We start from the raw sequence: 22,807 nt of genomic DNA, 5'->3' as shown, positions 1-22,807 counted from the left end.
GTATTCATGGGAGGAGTGCGCCTTGGAGTCGTCGGATGATGAATCCGACACCTCCTGGTGCCGGGCACTCTTTTGAGTCCCCGTGGCCTTCTTCTCCGACACCACGTAGGGTGCCGGAACCAGCAGCTTCGCCAAGCGAGCGTCCGCTGGGCCTTCGGGCAAAGGAGCCGGACAGTTGATCTGTCCGGACGTCTCCTGCCAATCCTGTCAAAGGTAAGGGAGCTTAGATCCCGCATGGAGTCAAACTATGAAAACTAATACCCTGTAAAAGGTAAAAACAGCTTACCGCACGAGCGTGACGCTGCGTGCTGAATCCGTGATCCTCGGTAGCGGATGCGGGGGCCTCGGCGCCTTGAACAGCACCTTCCAGGAATCTTCGTACATCGTGTCGAAGAGCCTGCTCAGAGTTCGGTGCCGCGCCGGGTCAAACTCCCACAGGTTGAAAGCCCGTTGTTGACATGGGAGGATCCGGCGGATGAGCATAACCTGGACTACGTTGACAAGTTTGAGCTTCCTGTCCACCAGGGTTTGGACGCATGTTTGGAGTCCGGTCAGCTCTCCTTTTTTACCCCACGACAGGCCCGTCTCTTTCCAGGAGGCGAGCCGCGTAGGGGGTCCGGATCGGAACTCGGGGGCTGCGACCCATTCAGGGTCGCGCGGCTCGGTGATGTAAAACCACCCTGACTGCCACCCCTTTAGGGACTCCACGAAGGAGCCCTCGAACCATAGGACGTTGGGAATCTTGCCCACCATGGAGCCTCCGCACTCCGCTTGGGTGCCGCGCACCACCTTCGGCTTGACATTGAAAGTCTTGAGCCATAGGCCGAAATGGGGGCGGATGCGGAAGAAAGCCTCGCACACGACGATAAACGCCGAGATGTTGAGGACAAAGTTCGGGGCCAGATCGTGGAAATCCAGGCCATAGTAGAACATGAGCCCCCGGAAAAATGGGTGGAGAAGGAAGCCCAATCCGCGGAGGAAATGGGGGAGGAACACCACCCTCTCATGGGGCCTGGGGGTGGGGATGAGCTGCCCCTCTTCGGGAAGCCGGTGCGCAATGTCGTTAGACAAGTATCCGGCCTTCCTCAGTCTTTTGATGTGTCCCTCCGTGACGGAGGAGACCATCCACTTGCCTCCCGCTCCGGACATGGCTGGAGAAGGTTGAGGTGGGGTGTGCGGACTTGGGCGCTGGAGCTCGAGTGCGCGGAAATGGATAGGCAAAGGAGGAAGAAGGCATGGATGAAAAGGCGGATCCTTATCCCCTTATATGGGCGGACGCGACTATGCGCCCCCACCAGCCTGGTAAAACTCGCTTATCTCCCAAGCGCCATAGTCAATGGCGCGGTTGGGTTACCCACGCCCGTATTGATGAGAATCCCGGAATAAGGGGACACGATCTCTGCTTTAACAAGACGTGCCAAGGAAACCGCCTCGCTAAACGCGCTGAGGTAGAACAATAAAACGATTCAAATAAAGACTTGGCCATGGTGTGATGTCACGCTACGGAATACGTCAACAGATTAGATTTGTGTAAATATTATTCTCTCTATGGCAATATGTGGAAACTTATTTTGCAGAGCCGGACACTACCTTTGTGTTCAAAATCTTCTATGAAGTACTTGGAGGAGGAACCCGCCTTGCAATGCCGAAGACAATCTGCGCGCCGGACTCATCATCATTGAAGCCTGTTCAGGGGCTACTGAGGGAGTCCTGGATTAGGGGGTGTCCGGATAGCCGGACTATATCTTCGGCCGGACTCCTGGACTATGAAGATACAAGATTGAAGACTTCGTCCCGTGTCCGGAAGGGACTTTCCTTGGCGTGGAAGGCAAGCTTGGCGATACGGATATGTAGATCTCCTACCATTGTAACCGACTCTGTGTAACCCTAGCCCTCTCCGATGTCTATATAAACTGGAGAGTTTTAGTCCGTAGGACGAACAACAATCATACCATAGGCTAGCTTCTAGGATTTAGCCTCTCTGATCTCGTGGTAGATCTACTCTTGTACTGCCCATATCATCAATATTAATCAAGCAGGACGTAGGGTTTTACCTCCATCAAGAGGGCCCGAACCTGGGTAAAACATCGTGTCCCCTGCCTCCTGTTACCATCCGGCCTAGACGCACAGTTCGGGACCCCCTACCCGAGATCCGCCGGTTTTGACACCGATAGTCACCTCGGGAATCCACGAGTTGAGTGCCAAAACGTATATCAAGTGAATCAAAATAATACCCCATTGTCACCACGGGTATTCATATGCAAGAAATATATTAAGTACTCTCAAATCCATAAAAGTATTCAATCCGATAAAAATGAAATCTCAAAGGGAAAACTCAATTCATCACAACAAGATAGAGAGGGGAAAGCACCATATGATGTGGCTATATTAACAAAGCCTGCGATACATCATGATCGTGACATCTCAAGAACATGAGAGACAGAGAGAGAGAGAGAGAGAGATTAAACACATAGCTACTAGTACAAACCCTCAGCCCCGAGGATGATGAAGATGGTCTCCGGTGATGATTCCCCCTCCGACAAAGTGCCGGAAAGGGGCTAGATTGGTTTCTCATGGCTACAGAGCTTTGCGGCAACGGAACTTCTGATCTAGGGTTACCCAGAGGGTTTTGAAATATTTGGCAATTTATAGGGCAAATAGGGGTGCAGGAGGCCACCGAGGTGGGCACAACCCATCTGGGCGCGCCTGGGCCCCAGGCGCGCCCTGGTGGGTTGTGCCCCCCTTGGGGCACACACCCCCCCCCTAGGTGCTGCTCTGGCCCATTGGATGTCTTCTGGTCCATAAAAAATCCACAAAATGTTTCGCGGTGTTTGGTCTCCGTTGATATTGATTTCCTGCGATGTAAAAACAAGTAAAAACAGTAACTAGCACTGGTTCAATAGGTTAGTCCCCAAAAATGATATAAAGTTGCTATAAAATAATTGTAAAAACATCCGAATGATGGTATAACAGCATGAATACTTCATAAATTATAAATACGTTGGAGACGTATCAGCATCCCCAATCTTAATTCCTACTCCTCGAGTAGGTAAATGATAAAAGAAATAATTTATGAAGTGTGAATGCTAGCAAAGTGCATAAGTTTGGTCAATGATAATTTGAGTCACTTTTCCTAGCATCATAATAGCAATTCTTTCTTATAAAAATTCTCATGTTAAAGTAGCAACCAATTCACATGTTAAGGTTCAAACAATTAATTCTCTTGAAACTCAACAACCTATATTCTCAGTCACCAAGCAATTGTAATTCAAATTATTCAATAGAGTTTAAGTAAGAGCTCCACATACTCAACCATCAAATAGTTTTCTATGATTGCTAACACTCACCGCATACACATGAGCAAAACATTTCAACCGGGCACATAGAAAGATAGGGGCTTATAATTTCGCCTCCCAACGTATTCACCTCAAGGGTGATGTCAACAATAATAACTCTTTCTACTCATATCCAACGGGGTATATGTGCCTAGATCTTTCCTCACCACATGATGCTTGCCAAAAGATAAAAATAAAAAGGAATAGAGAGAAAAACTTTGACTTTTGCATGAAAGTAAATACATAAAAGTAAAAGGTATGCCCTTCGCAGAGGAAAGCAGAGGTTGCCATGCGCTTCTTTTAGAAGCAATTTTTATTGCCTTATTGCACCGATGACAACTTACTTGAAGGATCTTTCTCAATCCTTAGGAAGGTATGGTGGACTCTTGAAAATAAGATTTGGGTTTAAGGGTTTTTGGATGCACAAGTAGTATCTCTAGTTGGTGCGGAATTTTTGGCTAGCAAAGATGGGGTGACAAGCACCACATGTTGAAGGATCTATGACAATATAACTTCTATGTGAATATGAACAAACATAAATCATTATGTTGTCTTCCTTGTCCAACATCAACAATTTAGGCATATAATATTTTGATGGGGGCTCACAATCACAAAAGATTTCCATGATAGTGTATTTGTATGTGAAAGTTCTCTTCCTTCTACTAATCATTCATGAATTGCTTGTATGACCAATATTGTGATTGTCAAGCTTCAAAGGATTTCACTTTCTAAACCTGATGGGAAGTGACCACTATGCATGGTATGAACATATAATTTCAGCTTCATTATATTCAATTTTTTCAACAATTTACTCATAGGATATAAGTGAAGCACAGGAGTAAATGACAAGCTACTCCAAAAAGATATAAGTGAAGATCAAACGAGTAGTTAAGTAAATGGGTAGCTATTTGAGGACTCTCTTATTTAAAAGTTTCAGATCTAAGTACTTTGTTAAAAAAGCAATAAAAATAAAACAAAATTACATTCCAAGCATAGCACAACTCATGTGAAGAAGCAAAAACTTAGGCTCAACCGATACTAACCAATAATTGTTGAAGAAGAAAGGTGGGATGCCCACTAGGGCATCCCCAAGCTTAGATGCTTGAGACTTCTTGGAATATTAGCTTGGGATGCCCAAGCTTGAGTTTTTGTGTCTCCATAATTCCTCTTATATCACGGTTTTCCCTAAATCTTAAAAACTTCATCCACACAAAACGCAACAAGAACTCGTGAGATAAGTTAGTATAAACCAATGCAAAAACCTTATCATTCTCTACTATAATAAATCACTCAAATTATTATTCAACATTTCATACTAAATGCCTCTGCGTATTTAATACTCCTATCCTCAAATAGAATCATTAAACAAGCAAACATATGCAAACAATGCAAACATAACAGCAATCTACCAAAACAGTACAGTCTGTAAAGAATGCAAGAGTACCAATACTTATTAAACTCCAAAAATTATGAAAATTTACCATACCGTATAAAATTTATCATAGCTTATTTTGCAAAAAGTTTCAACATTTTATCAGATTCTTACTTTTCTAGGGAATTTTTGCAACAGCGATAAACTTTCTGTTGTGAAACAGCAACTCATATACTTGCAAACTAAGCATGGTAAAGGCTATACTTGGCACTTTTATTGAAGTAAAAGATACAAAACATTGTTATATATAAAATAAAGAAAATTTTAGCAAAATAAAATGACGCTCCAAGCAAAACGCATATCATGTGATGAATGAAAATATAGCTCCAAGTGAGGTTACCGATAATGTTGGAGACGAAAGAGGGGATGCCTTCCGGGGCATCCCCAAGCTTAGTTGTTTGGATCTTCCTTGAATATTACATTGGGCGTGCCTTGGGCATCCCCAAGCTTAGGGTCTTGTCACTCCTTACTCTCCTCATATCGATATCTCACCCAAAACTTGAAAACTTCAATCACACAAAACTTAACGGAACTTTATGAGATAGGTTAGTATGAAAAAGAGCAAACCATTTCACTTTTGGTACTGTCAAAGACAGATTCATAATTGTTCTCACACAATTCCTACTGTAGCATATCATTTGTACAATTTATATTGAGCTCTATAAGCCATAGAAACTAAAAAACAAGCAAACTATGCATTGAAAACAGAATCTGTCAAAAACAGAACAGTCTATAGTAATTTGTACTCCAACCATATTTCTGCTACTCCAATAATTCTGAAAATAGGAAATCCTGGGTAATTTTTCTATTAATCTTCTGCAAAAAGAATCAGCATTTTATCACGCCTCTGTTGAAAACGAGAATTGTTTTCCGTGGCGGAAACGTTTCTGTTTTTCAGCAAGATCAAATCAACTATCACCATAGACCATCCCAAAGGTCTTACTTGGCACTTTATTGAAACGAAAGCTATAAAACATGATTACTACAGTAGCCTAATCATGTGAACACACAAAAACAGTGGGTAAAAGTGATGGGTTGTCTCCCAGCAAGCGCTTTTATTTAATGCCTTTTAAGCTAGGCATGATGAGTTCAATGATGCTCGCATAAAAGATAAGGACTAAAACATAACAAGAGCATCATGAATCATAAGTTTCTCTCTCATAATAATTTTTAGTAGCATCATGGATAGATTCATCAATATAACCATCACAGAAAACATTATTTTCATGATCCGCGAGCATAGAAATTTTGTTACTCTCCATATAAGAAAATTTCTTCTCATTCACAATGGTGGGGGTATCATATGAAACTCGAATACTATAAATTGTTTCCACATTAAAAGAGTAATGTTCAGAAAAAGGGTGATCATAACTATGACAAGTTTTATAGATATAATCATCACTACTTTTTATAACATAAGTATCATCATAAGTAGGAGGCATGCAATCATCATAGCAAATTGGATCGTTCAAAGTAGGGGGGCTAAAAAGATCATCTTCATTAAACATAGCATCCCCAAGCATGGGACAAACATTAATTGCAGCAAATAAATTCTCAAACATGACATTCTCATCAAACATAGCATCCCCAAGCTTGTGGCTTGGCATATCTTAAGCATAATCGCTCTCATCATTAATATTATGAATAGCATGAACGGTGTAGCAATTTCTATCATCATAATTTCCCAAGTTGATGCCAAAAATATTTCCAAGATTATAAGAAGTATCATTATCTTCCCAATCATAATTATCACAACAAGCAATAGGCATAACAAAATGATCAAGTGCATCATCTTCCACAATTATTTTTTATTCATTTTCATGAGGCACAACAATAATAGGAACAACATTATTTGGGAGAGATACCTTTTTATCTCTATTCTTTCTTCTTTTCTTATTCTTCACCACCCAACGTATGGGTTTAATCAATTTTTTCGAGATTCTTGTTGAAGAGATTGATTGGATAGGAAGCTCCTCCTCGTTACCTGATTCATCATAATAAACACTAGGAGGTTATTGGGAAATATTTTCCCTTTCATTAGTACTCTCTTCATATTCTATTTGTTTTCTTGTCTTTAGATAGTTGGCAATATAAGGATTCTCAATGCAATTTGCCACACAAAACATATAAATTTCCTCTAGATTAAAATCAAGAAATCTCTCAAGATTAAATTTTGGAATACCCTCAGTTATACGTTTCATTTCTTCATACCTCAAAAGAAGACTAAGCTATTTATGATGCTCAAGGGTAATCAAGTTATCACAATTTTTGGACACGATTTTATCATGAAGCAATTTGCATTAGAGATTTAAATGACCACGTTCATTGCAAAGTTCACAAGGATGGCGAGAAAAATTAAATCTTTCAGCACAATCATCTAGCCTCTCTTACAACTTTTTCGTTTCTAAATACTTATGCCTCTTACAAAATCTATCTTCCCTTTTTGGTGTGCATTTGCACTCCCAATTCACTCCGCAAAAATTGACATTCCTAAAGGAGACATCATTATCATGACTAATTCAATCATCATTAACATCATGGATATTCAAAGAATTCAAACTAGCAATATTGCAATCATGCCCATCATCCATTGTTTTTATGCCATAAATTTTGTTGAATTATTTTTATAGCAATTGAGCACAATTATCGGAATCCTTATTCTCAAGATAAACATTATAAAGATAAAGAACAACTTGAGGTAACCCAATCCAATTTTTTGTAGTTTTATTATATAAACCAAACTAGTGATAAACAGGAAACTAAAAGATTTGACTGCAAGATCTAAGATATACCATCATGCACTCACCTCCCTGGCAACGGCGCCAGAAAAGAGCTTGATTTCTACTATGCAACTTTCTTCTTGTAGACTCGTGTTGGGCCTCCAAGCGCAGAGTTTTGTAGGACAGTAGCAATTTTCCCTCAAGTGGATGACCTAAGGTTCATCAATCCGTGGGAGGTGTAGGATGAAGATGGTATCTCTCAAACAACCCTGCAACCAAATAATAAAAGGTCTCTTGTGTCCCCAACACACCAAATACAATGGTAATTTGTATAGGTGCACTAGTTCGGCGAAGAGATGGTGATACTAGTGTAGTAATGATAGTAGATATTGATTTTTATGATAGTGACAATAAAAAACAGCAAGGTAGCATGTAACAAAAGTGAGCACAGACGGTATTGCAATGCTTGAAAACAAGGTCTAGGGTCCGTACTTTCGCTAGTGCAATCTCTCAACAATGCTAATATAATTGGAATTCATATAACCATCCCTCAAAGTGCAATGAAGAATCACTCCAAAGTTCCTTTCTAGCGTAGAACATAAGAAGAAATCGTTTGTAGGGTACGAGACCACCTTGAAGCTATTATTTCCGATCGATCTATCCAATAGTTCATACTAAAATAACACCAAATAATTTCAGATTCATAATACTCAATCCAACACAAAGAACCTCAAAGAGTGCCCCAAGATTTCTACCGGAGAAACAAAAGACGAGAACGTGCATCAACCCCTATGCGTAGATTATCCCAATGTCACCTCGGGAATCCGCGAGTTGAGTGCCAAGTGAATCAAAATAATATCCCATTGTCACCACGGGTATTCATAAGCAAGACATATATCAAGTGCTCTCAAATCCATAAAATTATTCAATCCGATAAAAACAAAATCTCAAAGGGAAAACTCAATTCATCACAACAAGATAGAGAGGGGAAAACTCCATATGATCCGACTATATTAACAAAGCCCATGATACATCAAGATCGTGACACCTCAAGAACACGAGAGAGAGAGAGAGAGAGAGAGATTAAACACATAGTTACTGGTACAAACCCTCAGCCCTGAGGGTGAACTACTCCCTCCTCATCGTGGTGGCCGTCGGGATGATGAAGATGGCCACCGGTGATGATTCCCCCTCCGGCGAAGTGCCGGAACGGGGTCTAGATTGGTTTCTCGTGGCTACAAAGTCTTGCGGAGGCGAAACATCTAATCTAGAGTTACCCCCAAGGGTTTTGGAATATTTGGCAATTTATAGGGCAAAGAGGGGGTGCGGGAGGCCATCGAGGTGGGCACAACCCACCTGGGCGTGCCTGGGCCCCCAGGCATGCCCTGGTGTGTTTTTCCCCCTCGGGGCACCCCCAGGTGCTGCTCTGGCCCATCGGATGTGTTTTGGTCCATAAAAATCCACAAAACCTCTCGCGGTGTTTGGACTCCATTTGATATTGTTTCCTTGTGATGTAAAAAACAAGAAAAAAACAGCAACTGGCATTGGGCACTGGGTCAATAGGTTAGTCCCAAAAAATGATATAAAGTTGCTATAAAATGATTGTAAAAATATCCAAGAATGATAATATAACAGCATGAATACTTCATAAATTATAGATACATTGCAGACGTATCAATGATCTTCATGATAGTTTTTATTATCCCTCTTGAATATCTACCACTTTGGGACTAATTAATTTCGTATATTACCATTGCTTATAACAAGCTCTCAAGCAAGTTTAAGTGAAGAAGAAGGGCACAAATATTTCTTCAAAATTTTCATCTCTCAAAATAATATAAGTGAATCATGAGAGGATATTTCTTTGAAATTCTACTAACTCTCAAAAAATCTAAGTGAAGCATGACAGTATTTTTTTTCAAAATTAAAGCATTGTCGTGCCCAAAAAATATAAGTGAAGCACTAGAGCAATTCCATAGCTCAAAAAATTTAAGTGAAGCACATAGAGCAATTCTAACAAATCACGGCATCGTTATGGCTCTCTCAAATATGTGTGTCCAGCAAGGATGATTGTGAAAAACTAAAAAGCAAAACAAGCAAAGACTCATATAATACAAGACGCTCCAAGCAAAACTCATGATATGTAATGAATAAAAATATAGCTCCGAGTAAAATTACTGATGGTCGTTAGAAGAAAGAGGGGATGCCTTCCGGGGCATCCCAAAGCTTAGTTGCTTGGTTATCATTGAATATTACCTTGGGGTACCATGGGCATCCCCAAGCTTAGGCTCTTTTCACTCCTTATTCCTTCATCCATCGTGATCTCACCCAAAACTTGAAAACTTCAATCACACAAAAGTTAACAAACCTTCGTGAGATCCGTTAGTGTAGCAAAGCAAATCACCACTCTAAGTACTGTTGCAAACCCATTCATATTTTATTATTGAATTATACCTACTGTATTATAACTTTACCATGACTTATACCCTTCGATACAATCCATAGATTCATCAAAATAAGCACACAATGCAACAAAAACAGAATCTGCCAAAAACAGAACAATCTGTAGTAATATGGACTTTGACCATTCTTCCATAACTCCAAAAATTCTGAAACATTACTACAACGTAGGCAATTTATATATCAATCATGTGTAAAAAATTAAGAATATTTAATCACTCCAGTGATTTTCAACAATTTTTCTACTGGACATAAAGTTTCTGTTTTTCAACAGGATCAAATCAACTATCACCCAACATGATCTCATAGGTTTACTTGGCACAAACACTAATCAAAACATAAAAACACAATCATAATAAAAGTATAATTTCATATTTATTGAAGAACAAAAAGAAAATCAAAAAAATCAAAGATAACTATTGGTTGCGTCCCAACAAGCTCTATCGTTTTACGCACCTAGCTAGGCATAATGCATAGATTCAAGTGTTGTCATCTTTAGTTTTTGCTACCTTTGTAAGAGTTTTCTCAACCCCGGGAGACTCTTTATGCTTCCCAATATTCTCGGCGAATGAGACCATCTTGAGATCCAAATTATCCAATCACTTATTACACAAAATAATCAAAGTATTCATGCAATTGAGGTTTCCACTAATATTTTTGAGAGGTTCATTAGACTTTCGCAACGCAAGCAAATTTTTCTATATATCACCCAATTTGTCTAATATTTGAATCCCTTCTTGAGTAAAAGTAAATCCCTTTTGTGGTGGTGGAACTCCCAATATTCCCTCTATTATTTCATAAGCAACATTAGCATCTATCTCAACAAAATTCCTTTAGCGCAAAATCCAAAAGTTGTGTATGATGCATGGTTAAACCTATATAAAAATTTTGAAGCAGAAATTTTACATCTCACTGGTGCGCGTCAGTCCTAAACAAACAGTTTTTAACCCCTTTCCGCGACGGCATTTGGAACCGTCACCAAGTGAGTGTGGGCGATAGGGGGGGTCCTTCCCACGCGACCCAGAAAACATCAGGGATATGCCCTCCTGGCACACACGTTCGAGAAAATGAGGTCGTGTGCGACCGGCGAGCACTCAAATATGGAAATACATACAGTAGAGCTAAAAATACAATTATACGGTGAAATTGTTTCCGTTCTCAAGTACATCCCACATAGTCAGTCCCCACTAAACGTTTCCATTTGTATGCACATCCCACACAGTCGCTCCAAGGAAAACGTTTCTGTTCACAGGTACATCACACACAATTTTTCCCGTTAAATCGTTTGTGTTATTGAAACTGTTGGTGTCAAAACCGGCGGATCTCGGGTAGGGGGTCCTGAACTGTGCGTCTAAGGCGGATGGTAACAGGAGGCAGGGGACACAATGTTTTACCCAGGTTCGGGCCCTCTTGATGGAGGTAAAACCCTACGTCCTGCTTGATTAATATTGATGATATGGGTAGTACAAGAGTAGATCTACCACGAGATCAGAGAGGCTAAACCCTAGAAGCTAGCCTATGGTATGATTGTATGTTGTAGTTGTTGTGTCCTACGGACTAAAACTCTCCGGTTTATATAGACACCGGAGAGGGTTAGGGTTACACAAGGTCGGTTACAAAGGAGGAGATATCCATATCCGTATTGCCTAGCTTGCCTTCCACGCCAAGTAGAGTCCCATTCGGACACGAGACGAAGTCTTCAATCTTGTATCTTCATAGTCTAACAGTACGGCCAAAGGATATAGTCCGGCTGTCCGGAGACCTCCAGGACTCCCTCAGTAGCCCCTGAACCAGGCTTCAATGACGATGAGTCCGGCGTGCAGTATTGTCTTCGGCATTGCAAGGCGGGTTCCTCCTCCGAATACACCACGGAAGAATTTGAATACAAGGATAGTGTCCGACCCTGCAAAATAAGTTCCACATACCACCGTAGAGAGAATAATATTTTCGCAAATCTAATTTGCTGACTTGCTTTGGCAGCATGACGTTATGTCATGGCCCGGTGATTATTCGAATCGTTTCCTTTAACTAGCCCCGCACATAACGCGAGGCAGTTTCTTGACACATCTTGTCAAAGCAGAGATCGTGTCCCCTTATTACGGGATTCTCATCAATACGGGCGTGGGTAACCCAACCGCGCCATCGATTACGGCGCTTGGGGAATAAGCGAGTTTTACGAGGCTAGTGGGGGCGCTTAGTTTCGTCTGCCCATATAAAGGGATAGGGATTCACCTTTCCATCCACGCCTTCTTCCTCCTTTGCTCATCCGCTTTCGCACACTCGAGCTCTAGCGCCCAAGTCCGCACTTCCCATATCAACCTTCTCCAACCATGTCCGGAGCGGGAGGCAGGTGGATGGTCTCCTCCGTCATGGAGGGAGACATCAAGAAGCTGCGCGGAGTCGGATACTTAGCCGCGAATATCGCGCATCGGCTGCCCGCTGTGGGGCAGATCGTCCCTACCCCGGAACCTCACGAGAGGGTAGTTTTCCTCCACCACTTCCTCTGTGGACTGGGGTTTCCCCTCCATCCATTCATCCGTGGTCTCATGTTCTACTACGGACTGGACTTCCATGATTTGGCCCCGAACTTTGTCCTCAACATTTCGGCGTTCATCGTCGTGTGTGAGGCTTTTCTCCGCATCCAGCCCCACTTCGGCCTGTGGTTAAAGACCTTCAATATCAAGCCGAAGGTGGTACGAGGCCAACAAGCAGAATGCGGCGGAGCCATGGTGGGCAAGATGCCCAACGTTATATGGCTTGAAGGCTCCTTTGTGGAGACAATAAAGGGATGGCAATCGGCGTGGTTCTACATCACCGAGCCACGCGACGCTAAATGGGCGGCAGCCCCCGAGTTTCGATCCGGATTCCCTACATGGCTCACTTCCTGGAAAGAGAAGGGCCTGTCATGGGGTTCATCGGTGGAGCTGGTTGGACTCCAGAAATGTATCCGGAGTATGGCAAGCAAGAAGCTCGAGCTTGTCAACATAGTCCAGGTTATGCTCATCCGCCGGATCCTCCCGTGTCAACAATGGGATTTTAACTTGTGGGAGTTCGACCCGGCCCAGTACCAGACTCTGAGGGGGCAAGGACAGGTGGCTCCATCTCGGTAGAGGTGGGCCTGGGTTCCTGACGGCCCCCGACTGTTACTTTGTGGCGGAGCGACAGGGCAGGTTGAGACCACCTAGGAGAGAGGTGGGCCTGGCCTGGTCGGCGTTCGCGGTTATTTCAAGATAACACGTTTAACGAGATCTTGGCATTTGATCTAAGTCTGGCCACTGGCCTATACGCACTAACCATCTACGCGGGGACAGTTATGGGCACTCGACGTCGTGGTATCAGTCGAAGCCTTCATGACGTCAGCGACTGAGCGGCGCGCATCTGATTGGACTGGAACGCCTGCTAGGCTAGGTCTGCTTCCGGCCGCCCTCGCAATGTGCAGGTGTGCAATGGGCGATGGGCCCAGACCCCTGCGCCATAGGATTTAGACCGGCGTGCTGACCTCTCTATTGTGCCTAGGTAGGGCTGCGATGTGTTGATCTTCCGAGGCCGGGCATGACCCAGGAAAGTGTGTCCGGACAAAGGGGATCGAGCGTGTTGGGAAATGTGGTGCACCCCTGCAGGGAAGTTAATCTATTTGAATAGTCGTGATCTTTGGTAACAGGACGACTTGGAGTTGTACCTTCACCTTATGACAACTAGAACCGGATACTTAATAAAACACACCCTTCCAAGTGCCAGATACAACCGGTGATCGCTCTCTCACAGGGCGACGAAGGGAGGATCATCAGTTAGGATTATGCTATGCGATGCTACTTGGTGAACTTACCATCTACTCTCTTCTCCTGCTGCAAGATGGAGGTTACCAGAAGCGTAGTCTTCGATAGGACTAGCTATCCCCCTCTTATTCCAGCATTCTGCAGTTCAGTCCACATATGATACCCTTATTCCATTTCATACCAATGCATACATATGTAGTGTAACTCCTTGCTTGTGAGTACTTTGGATGAGTACTCACGGTTGCTTTGTTCCTTCTTTTCCCCCTTTTATACCCGATTGCTGCGACCAGACGTTGGAGCCCAGGAGCCGGATGCCACCGTCGATGACGACTACTACTACTCGGGAGGTGCCTACTACTACGTGCAGCCCGCTGACGACGACCAGGAGTAGTTTAGGAGGATCCCAGGCAGGAGGCCTGCGCCTCTTTCGATCTGTATCCCAGTTTGTGCTAGCCATCTTATGGCAACTTGTTTAACTTATGTCTGTACTCAGATATTGTTGCTTCCGCTGACTCGTCTATGATCGAGCTCTTGTATTCGAGCCCTCGAGGCCCCTGGCTTGTAATATGATGCTTGTATGACTTATTTTATTTGTAGAGTTGTGTTGTGATATCTTCCCGTGAGTCCCTGATCTTGATCGTACACGTTTGCGTGTATGATTAGTGTACGATTGAATCGGGGGCGTCACAATCTATCCTAGAGTTCGTACTAAAATAACACCAAAGCAAATTCATATTCATAATACTCAATCCAACACAAAGATTTTCAAAGAGCGCCCCAAGATTTCTACCGGTGAAACAAAGACGAGAACGTGCATCAACCCCTATGCATAGATTACCCCAATGTCACCTCGGGAATCCGCGAGTTGAGTACCAAAACATATATCAAGTGAATCAATACGATACCCCATTGTCACCATGAGTATTCAATTGCAAGACATATATCAAGTGTTCTCAAATCCATAAAAGTATTCAATCTGATAACAACGAAATCTCAAAGGGAAAACTCAGTTCATCACAACAAGATAGAGAGGGGAAAACGCCATATGATCCGACTATATTAACAAAGCCCGCAATACATCAAGATCGTGACATCTCAAGAACACGAGAGAGAGAGAGAGAGAGAGAGAGATTAAACACATAGCTACTGGTACAAACCCTCGGCCTCGTGGGTGGACTACTCCCTCCTCATCGTGGTGGCCGCCGGGATGATGAAGATGGCCACCGGCGTTGATTCCCCCCCCCCTCTCCGATAGGGTGCCGGAAAGGGTCTAGATTGGTTTTCGGTGGCTGCGGAGCCTTGCAGCGGCGGAACTTCTGATCTAGGTTAACCCCGAGGGGTTTCAGAATATTTGGGAATTTATAGTGCAAAGAAGGGGTACGGGAGGCCATCGAGGTGGGCACAACCCACCTGGGCGCGCCAGGGGGGCTTGGCGCGCCCTGGTGGGTTGTGCCCCCCTCGGGGGACCCCCCCGAGGTGCTGCTTTGGCCCATCGGGAGTCTTCTGGCCCATAAAAAATCCACAATAAGTTTCGCGATGTTTGGACTCCGTTTGATATTGATTTTCTGCGATGTAAAAACAAGCAAAAAGTAGCAACTGGAACTGGGCACTGGGTCAATAGGTTAGTCCCAAAAAATGATATAAAGTTGCTATAAAATGATTGTAAAACATCCAAGAATGATAATATAACGGCATGAATACTTCATAAATTATAGATACGTTGGAGGCGTACCAACCACACTGCATTGCGCGGCCCCCACCACCCACCGTAACCGGGAACTCACCGAAATTTTCCTCGCCCTCGCTTCTACCATGATTTTTAACGTCATGGACGGCCCAAAGATTATCATGCAGGTGCGTCTTCGACCGGCCCAGGACGAAAAGCCCATTTTCTCTCATGATTTTTTGTCATAAAAGTAGGAGCCCACCACATCTATGATGATGCGTGTTTTTGTCACAATTATCGTCATAGAAGTCTCATAACCATGACAGAAAAAGTTTTCGTTCAGCCATAATGTCATAGATGTGTCTTCTTTTTGTAGTGTTCGCTGGCCATCGAGTTGGCAAGGAGGATGAGAAGTTGGAAAGGGCTCAAGGATTTTTGGTGTTGGATCTTGAGGAAGACAAAGGCAAGGGGGGTTGAGGGCGTAAAACCACAATGCTCACCTTTCTTATACCTTTTATAACTCGCAGTCACCAGCCCAGCACGACGCATTGCAGTAATATCGCTAGTTCTCCAAGCACCGTGTATTAAGAGCGCATGAGGAACGAGGAATTTGGTTGATCGTGTTGCTAAGAAACCGGCACACCATCTCTATTGATTTTACATATCAATGACCATGGTCTCGAAACGCGGTCACACATCATGATGACCCTTGAGGCTGACCATACAACAGTGATAGGGGTGGTGATGCTTCGGTCCAATCGGTTTGTCAGGGCTAGATCTAACACGAACCTTATCCTTGACCGTGAAAGCTTTGTTGCTAAGGTATCTATTCTTTTTATTATTGCTCAGACACTAAGACACCTCGGATGCCCGAGGTACGCGTCTCCTCGGCCAAAGAGACAAACCAGTTGGGGGGAGTATGCGCAAGATTGAAATAGTTTGCAAGACCAAAGAGTGAAGAAGCCCAGCAGTTCGGGGAACCAGGAGAGTCCTTGGCATGAAGACCGGTTCAGGGGCTACTGACGGAGTCCTGGATTAGGGGATCCTCGGCTAGTCGAATAGCCTCCACTAGGGTTGGGCCGAGGAACCCCCTAGGCCTGTCATTAATGGGCCTTAGTCAGGCCCCTAAGCATCTCGAAAAAATCATCTAAAGACTTTGAGTGTACTCAAAAATATAAAAGTTGTCCTTGGCAAGCTTACCCCTAAGATGTAACCGACTATGTGTAAACCCTGGGTACCCCTGGTGTTTATATAAACAGAGGGACCAGGGACATAGAGAGGACAACACATTGACATGAGATCTCGAGGTAGATCACTTGTACTTGGTACGCCGCTCACGATCAATACAACAGAGTAGGATGTAGGGTTTTACCTCCTCGAGAGGGCTCGAACCTGGGTAAACACCATCTCCCATGTGTCCTCATTACCATCTAGCCAACACTACGAGATCGGGACCCCCTACCCGAGATACATCGGTTTAGCTCTAACACCATGGCATGTGAGGCTGCGAGAGGAGACCACGCTGAGGGCCATGTGCGGGGGCACCGAGGCCACAGGGAGGAGGCCGCGTGCATGGGCTAGTGATGTTTAGAATCTTAGCCATAACTGGTTTCTAGGAATCTGTAGCCCAAACAAAGGGGTCTTAATACTACGGTTTTCCATCAACCCAAATAAAATAAAATCGTCGGAACACCGTGTTCGATCTTTTTATTTCAGAGGGGAACCTAACCATCTTGTGCCACTTTTGGAAGATACATGTGTAGCTTAATCACAAGTTTAGACCATAAATTGCGTTGTCCTCAACGCCCAAATAACTTAAGGAGGGAAATGCCCTTTCAGAGGTAGTCTTGGAGCAGCAATGCAGGTAATGTGATTTGTTCGTGGACGAATGTTGGATGATGACGGCCGCTAGGGTTAAAGGTGTATATACAAGGGCTCTCACAAAGCCTCCTGCGTGGATGTAGTTTCTCTCCATTGATCCAAGGGCTCTAGATTAGCCAAATTCAATCTCAATACCTCCCTTGATGGTCAAGAAGGTCATAGGAACAAATAGGGATGAAATCCACGAAGAATCCCATCCAATCTGAGCGATTTCATGCTTTTCTGTGGGTGGTACGACCCAGCGTGGTCGTACTTAGCGTCATCAAACGTCGTGGACCCCTTTAGTAAAATGGGCATAACTTCTTCGTACAAACTCCAATTTTGACGTTCTTGGCCTCATTGGAATCGCGTGAACAAAGTTGGTGCACCTATGGTATTAGATCTTCATTTTGAGCACTTTAGAAAAATGTTGTTTTTTACACTCCAAATGCACAAGTCTGGTGTCTAGAAGTCCTCTGTGTTGAACCCCATCCTTAGTCTTTTCGGCGTGCTTGGCCTATGGTTGCTTCAAAACACCTGTAGATAAAACAAAACAAAACAAAACAAAGGAAACTAATAAAAACTAAATAAAACCACAACCTATGCAATGCTCACGATAAAAAGAGTAAAAACCAATAATCATGCATAATGGACATGTATTGATTCAATGGGACATGATATATGGAGATGGTGTGCAATAAATAAGCTCTAAAAATGCGTATAAAATAGAGCCACTCAATTATCATCGTGGTGTGGTTGCTTCCATCGAGCACTCCATTAAGTCACTAGCACATCGATTGAGCTTGATTCAGCAATTTGCAATCATTAGGTTGGTCGTGTGGCTCAAGTAGATCATGGCAGAAGTAGTGAACTAACGGAGGACGGGCTGGACGGAGGACGGGCTGGTGACTACTTGTACAATTTATTTATAAATTGTTTGCACTCAAGTTGAACTTGACAGCTCAGCTACACAGACGAGTTATACAGCCAGAGGGAGCCAAAAATTATGGGCTTTTATCATGTTCTATTGTTGGGCTTTGCTTCACAACAACGTATATCATGTTCTATTGTTCTAGAGAGACAGGAAGGATTATCCAATCCAACCAAAGGCTAAATTATCATTCGTTGCACAAGTGCATAACACTGACAATAACGATGATGATATTGATGAAGTCTCAAATCCTAATGGCAATGCCACTCCAATCATCATTGCAAATAGGCCACCCGAAAGGAGAGGTGAGAAAGATAAAGGAATGAAGAAACAATAATCTTCAAGACTATATGCATCGTACATGGACGATAGTCGTAGTTGGCGGGTCTCCTGGTAAGTTGGAAGAAACAAAAAACAAGTACTTGAGATGGTCCGAGGTTTAAGGCAATGAAGGAGCGCAAAGTGGCATGTGAGGAGGCAGCAATCGAAGAAAAGAAGTTGCGAGCCTGGCTTCCATCAAATCAACATCCTAATTGAAGGCATTGCAGAAGAAACAAAATGGAGCAAGACTACAAGCTTCCGTACCATGAGTAGAAAAAAGCACAAATTTAGCATCAAAGATGGCAAGAGGTAGGAGAGCACATGGCAGTGTGGATGGATGGATACAAAGGTGAAAATGGCAATGGTGATGTAGGAGTGATTTTTCTATAATCATGATGTTCTCTCATATGGTGCATGTTTGATCTTTGTTTTTTAACCATTTGTTATGTCTACATGAATTAATTTAAATTTAAATTTTAAATCAAACTTCATGATTGTGTTTTGAAGTGATGTTCAACTATGTGTGTCCAAAATTACATTATTTAAATTAGTACAGTGATAAAATAATCTTGCATATGCCTATTATTAAAGAGAAATGAAAAAACTCGTTTTAAGGGATATATTGTGATAAGGAGGCTTGCTGGAAATGCACACCTGAGAATCACCCCTGAATTGACACCCTGTATAACCAGTTTTTGGGAGTTTTTATGTGACTTGTTGTAGATGCTTCAAGAGAAAAACAAGTTGATTCTAATCAGGTGTCAAATTGTTTCACTCTTGCAGCAAATGTACTGTCCTGTAAATCATCAGGCAAAAGGGGAGCTACAAGCCTCATTCATACACACTTGGAAAACCAGCGAAAAGGAGCATGCATCGCGATGTGCGGCTGTTCTGGGTGGAGACGAGAGTTTCTAAAGAGCGGAAGGTTTCATTTATTCAAAACATCCAGAGGAGCAGCTGCCCTTCGAATGTGGATTTACGCCAGGCATGAGTAGGCCAACGCCTTCTCCTCTGACAGCTCCTGGGCGGTCGCATCCATCTTCTTCCTCGAGAACTCATCGATCGGGAGCCCTGCAAGATGACATACAATAAATATTAGGCAAGATGCTACAAATTAATGTGGTCACACATGTGCGTGACTGACAAGTAGAAGCATGGGAAGAATATATAAACCAAAAAAACTGCCATGCGGTAAGAGTGTTGCGTCGACACCCACCTTGAACAATTGTCCATTCACCACCACTGCACGTTACTGGGAAGGAGTAGATAAGACCAGCAGGCACACCGTATGAACCATCAGAGTACACACCCATGGAAACAAATGTTCCCTGTGATCCACAAACTCAGCGTGTTAAAAGGCTGCATGTAAATAAGCCAAATACCAAAAAGGTCCAAGGGCTTAAACAGACCTCAGCGGTTCCCAGAACCCAGTCACGGATGTGATCACAAGCTGAGCTGGCAGCAGAGAGAGCACTGGAGAGCTTCCTCGCTTTGATGATTGCAGCACCACGCTGCTGGACAGTGGCAATGAACTCCCCATTTAGCCTGCGGAAAGAGGATAACACCATTATTAGATCCAATGAAGGAAAATGGATCTGACAACAGAACTTAATATTTTCAGCATTTCTCATTTACCATTCATCATCTTGAACAAGTTCACGAACAGGCTTCTCTCCACTGGGAGTCTTCACAGTGGCATGGTTAACATCAGGATACTGACTGGACGAGTGATTACCCCAGATAATAGCATTCTTAACGTCAGAAACTTGGACACCAAGTCTCTCAGAAATCTGACCGAGTGCCCTGTTGTGGTCTAGGCGGGTCAAACAACTGATGTTCTTCTCAGGGATAGATGGAGCAAACTCCTTCAGGATGAGAGCATTGGTGTTTGCTGGGTTGGCAACAACCAAAACCTACAAAAACAGCACAAAAATGTGAATTTATATACAAAAAATAGTTGCAAAAAACGTATTGAACTTTGCATGGCTTTTCAAGCTAACTAAGAAACACCATAACTGAGACTCAAGTTTGTCCCTAAATAAGTCCACACTATTTATGTATTTCTTAATGCGTCCAAATACAGATGTGAACAAATAAAGAGGAATGTCCAACTAATCTTACAAGTTAGGGGTGAGTCTATTTTACTATGGTCTTATGCCACATTCAGTACAAAATGCATCACCATGCTAAGGTCTGGGGCGGAGCTACGGCTGGGCCAACCTGTGCCCTGGCCCGCCCAGCCAATGTAAATCTCTGTAATATACACCTGCTATTAGGCCATGAAACAAAAACGTTGTAGTAATTTTCTTCAGCACGGCCTCGCTGGCCCGCCCAGCAATTAGTGTGAAGCTCCGCCACTGGCTAAGGTTTGCCCTTCAATAAGCCAGTATTTTCTCGAGATACTTTTTAATGCATCAAAGGCACATGTGAAGATAAGAATGAATTGTCCAAGAAATGTTATAACTTGCTGAGTAGTCTATTTATGGTTTTATCATGGTCTTTTCACCATCTAACTGAATGCATGTTGCCACTGACAAACATTGGTAAGACAAAAGGTACAGTCTATATAGCCAATAATTCATACCTTGCAATTGGGGGCTGCATGAGCTTCAAGAGCAGATGCTTGAGCTTTGTAGATTGAAACATTTTTCGTCATAACATCCTTCCTTTCCATTCCTTCCTTCCTGGGGAATCCACCAACCATAACCGCAACATTCACACCAGTGCAAGCCTCAACAACATCAGTTGTTGCAACAACTCCTATAGTGTACCAACAGAAGGTTCAAGCATCAGCAAAGATGATTGTCCAAAAAAAAAGAGGTAATGCTGTCTAAAAAGAAACAAATTGAACAAATCAGCTTACCCTTGAGAAGTGGAAATGCGGCATCGATCAACTCCATCTTGACGCCTTTAAGAGCTTCAGCAGCAAATTCAATATCCAGCATATGCAGAATAACAGGCTGGTCTGCACCAAGCATAACTCCCCTGGCAATCATGGGAACAAGAGCATATCCGATTTGTCCTGGTCAACAAAGGAACAAGTCAGTTCATGCTACTTACTAAAATTAGCAAGATTCTAGCACGCAAGAATTATCAGTTATTCATCCTAACTTAGCAAGATTCTAGCCATTTAATTTAAGCTACCGTGCTGTCCAATACACTTCATGTGTTGCATTGAGCCGCCAAACAAGCCAATACACAAAGTAAAAACTGCCTAAGCAAAAATACAACCTTATTTACACGCATAGCACTGCTCTAAACCTCGTCAGGCAATATTATTATGACAACAAAAAGTAAATCGATCCTCTAAACCCAACCAAACTAGACCCACTCGTCTGGTGCAATACTCTCTCACTTACGAATTAACAGCAGCTGTCAGTTCAGATCCCTAATCAGATCACGGTACTATCCCGAGATCTGCACCAAAACCATGCCGCCAGACTTTATCATATCATAACAAGCAAATCAGTTCAGCAAGTGCACCAACTCCTTAGCGTCTATGCCATGTTAGAATATATAAGATCAAGCGACTATTAGCAGGTCTACCCGCAAATCCTTACCAAAGCCCATCAGATCAGCCTATTAAATCGCGCAAACACCACAACTCGGGCCAAATTACAGACAACGAACCAAGCTAGCAGTGAGCTCCCCCACTAGTCTGATCCGCCACTATTTGCCACTTCGACTTCAGTTCGACCCCTACCCGACCAGATCAAGACATGTAAGGTAAGATCTAGCTAGCAAAGCACACTCAAAACCCCACTTGGGAGTGGATCTCGACGACTTGGCCAGATCCGAGCCGACCAAGGCGAGATCGCATCGGATCGGAGACTGCACGGATCGGGGGGGGGGGGGGTCAACGCTGTACCTGCGGCGCCGGTGACGAGCACGCGCATCGGTTCCTTCGCCGCCATTGGAGCCGGGGGGTAGATTCTGGACACGGGGATAGGGAGAGTGGTTTAGGAGGAGGCGACGACAACGGGAGAGATGGTGAGACGAGGCGAATGGGTGGCCGTTATTTAAGCTTGGTGGGATGGACTCCTCGCTACTGGAAACCTGTGTGCTACCGGGCTCATACCATCGTATACGATAGCCAAAGCTTTCTTTAGTGGCAGACAGTGGGTCCGACATTAGTTTGGCCCGTATTGTCAGTGTGGTTGTCTGGATTCCATTGCGTTCGTCGGGTCGAGGCAAAGTGACGCCGTGGGGGCCGGCCATGGCTTGGACGATAAGATTTAGGAAAAGCGACGGAGAAGCTAGATTTAGGAAAAGCAACGGAGAAGCTAACGGTGGGGGCCTTCCTTCC

General features: G+C 43.5%; 1 protein-coding gene across 1 annotated transcript; it reads right to left on the bottom strand.

The window, feature by feature from the left end:
- Positions 1 to 19,252: 19,252 nt before the first annotated feature.
- LOC543356 (malate dehydrogenase, cytoplasmic) lies at positions 19,253 to 22,606 on the bottom strand. The gene is made up of 7 exons (XM_044468938.1): positions 22,370 to 22,606; positions 21,365 to 21,523; positions 21,086 to 21,261; positions 20,137 to 20,414; positions 19,911 to 20,046; positions 19,718 to 19,829; positions 19,253 to 19,572 (listed from the first exon to the last, which is right to left on the bottom strand). Exons 1-7 carry the CDS (start codon positions 22,413 to 22,415, stop codon positions 19,478 to 19,480), a joined length of 1,002 nt encoding a protein of 333 aa, XP_044324873.1. The 5' UTR covers positions 22,416 to 22,606; the 3' UTR covers positions 19,253 to 19,477.
- Between the last annotated feature and the right edge of the window lie 201 nt (positions 22,607 to 22,807).

This window comes from Triticum aestivum, chromosome 1A, assembly GCF_018294505.1.
Source record: "Triticum aestivum cultivar Chinese Spring chromosome 1A, IWGSC CS RefSeq v2.1, whole genome shotgun sequence".
NCBI classification, from domain to species: Eukaryota; Viridiplantae; Streptophyta; class Magnoliopsida; order Poales; family Poaceae; genus Triticum; species Triticum aestivum.
This window is presented reverse-complemented; position numbering and strand designations above follow the sequence as displayed.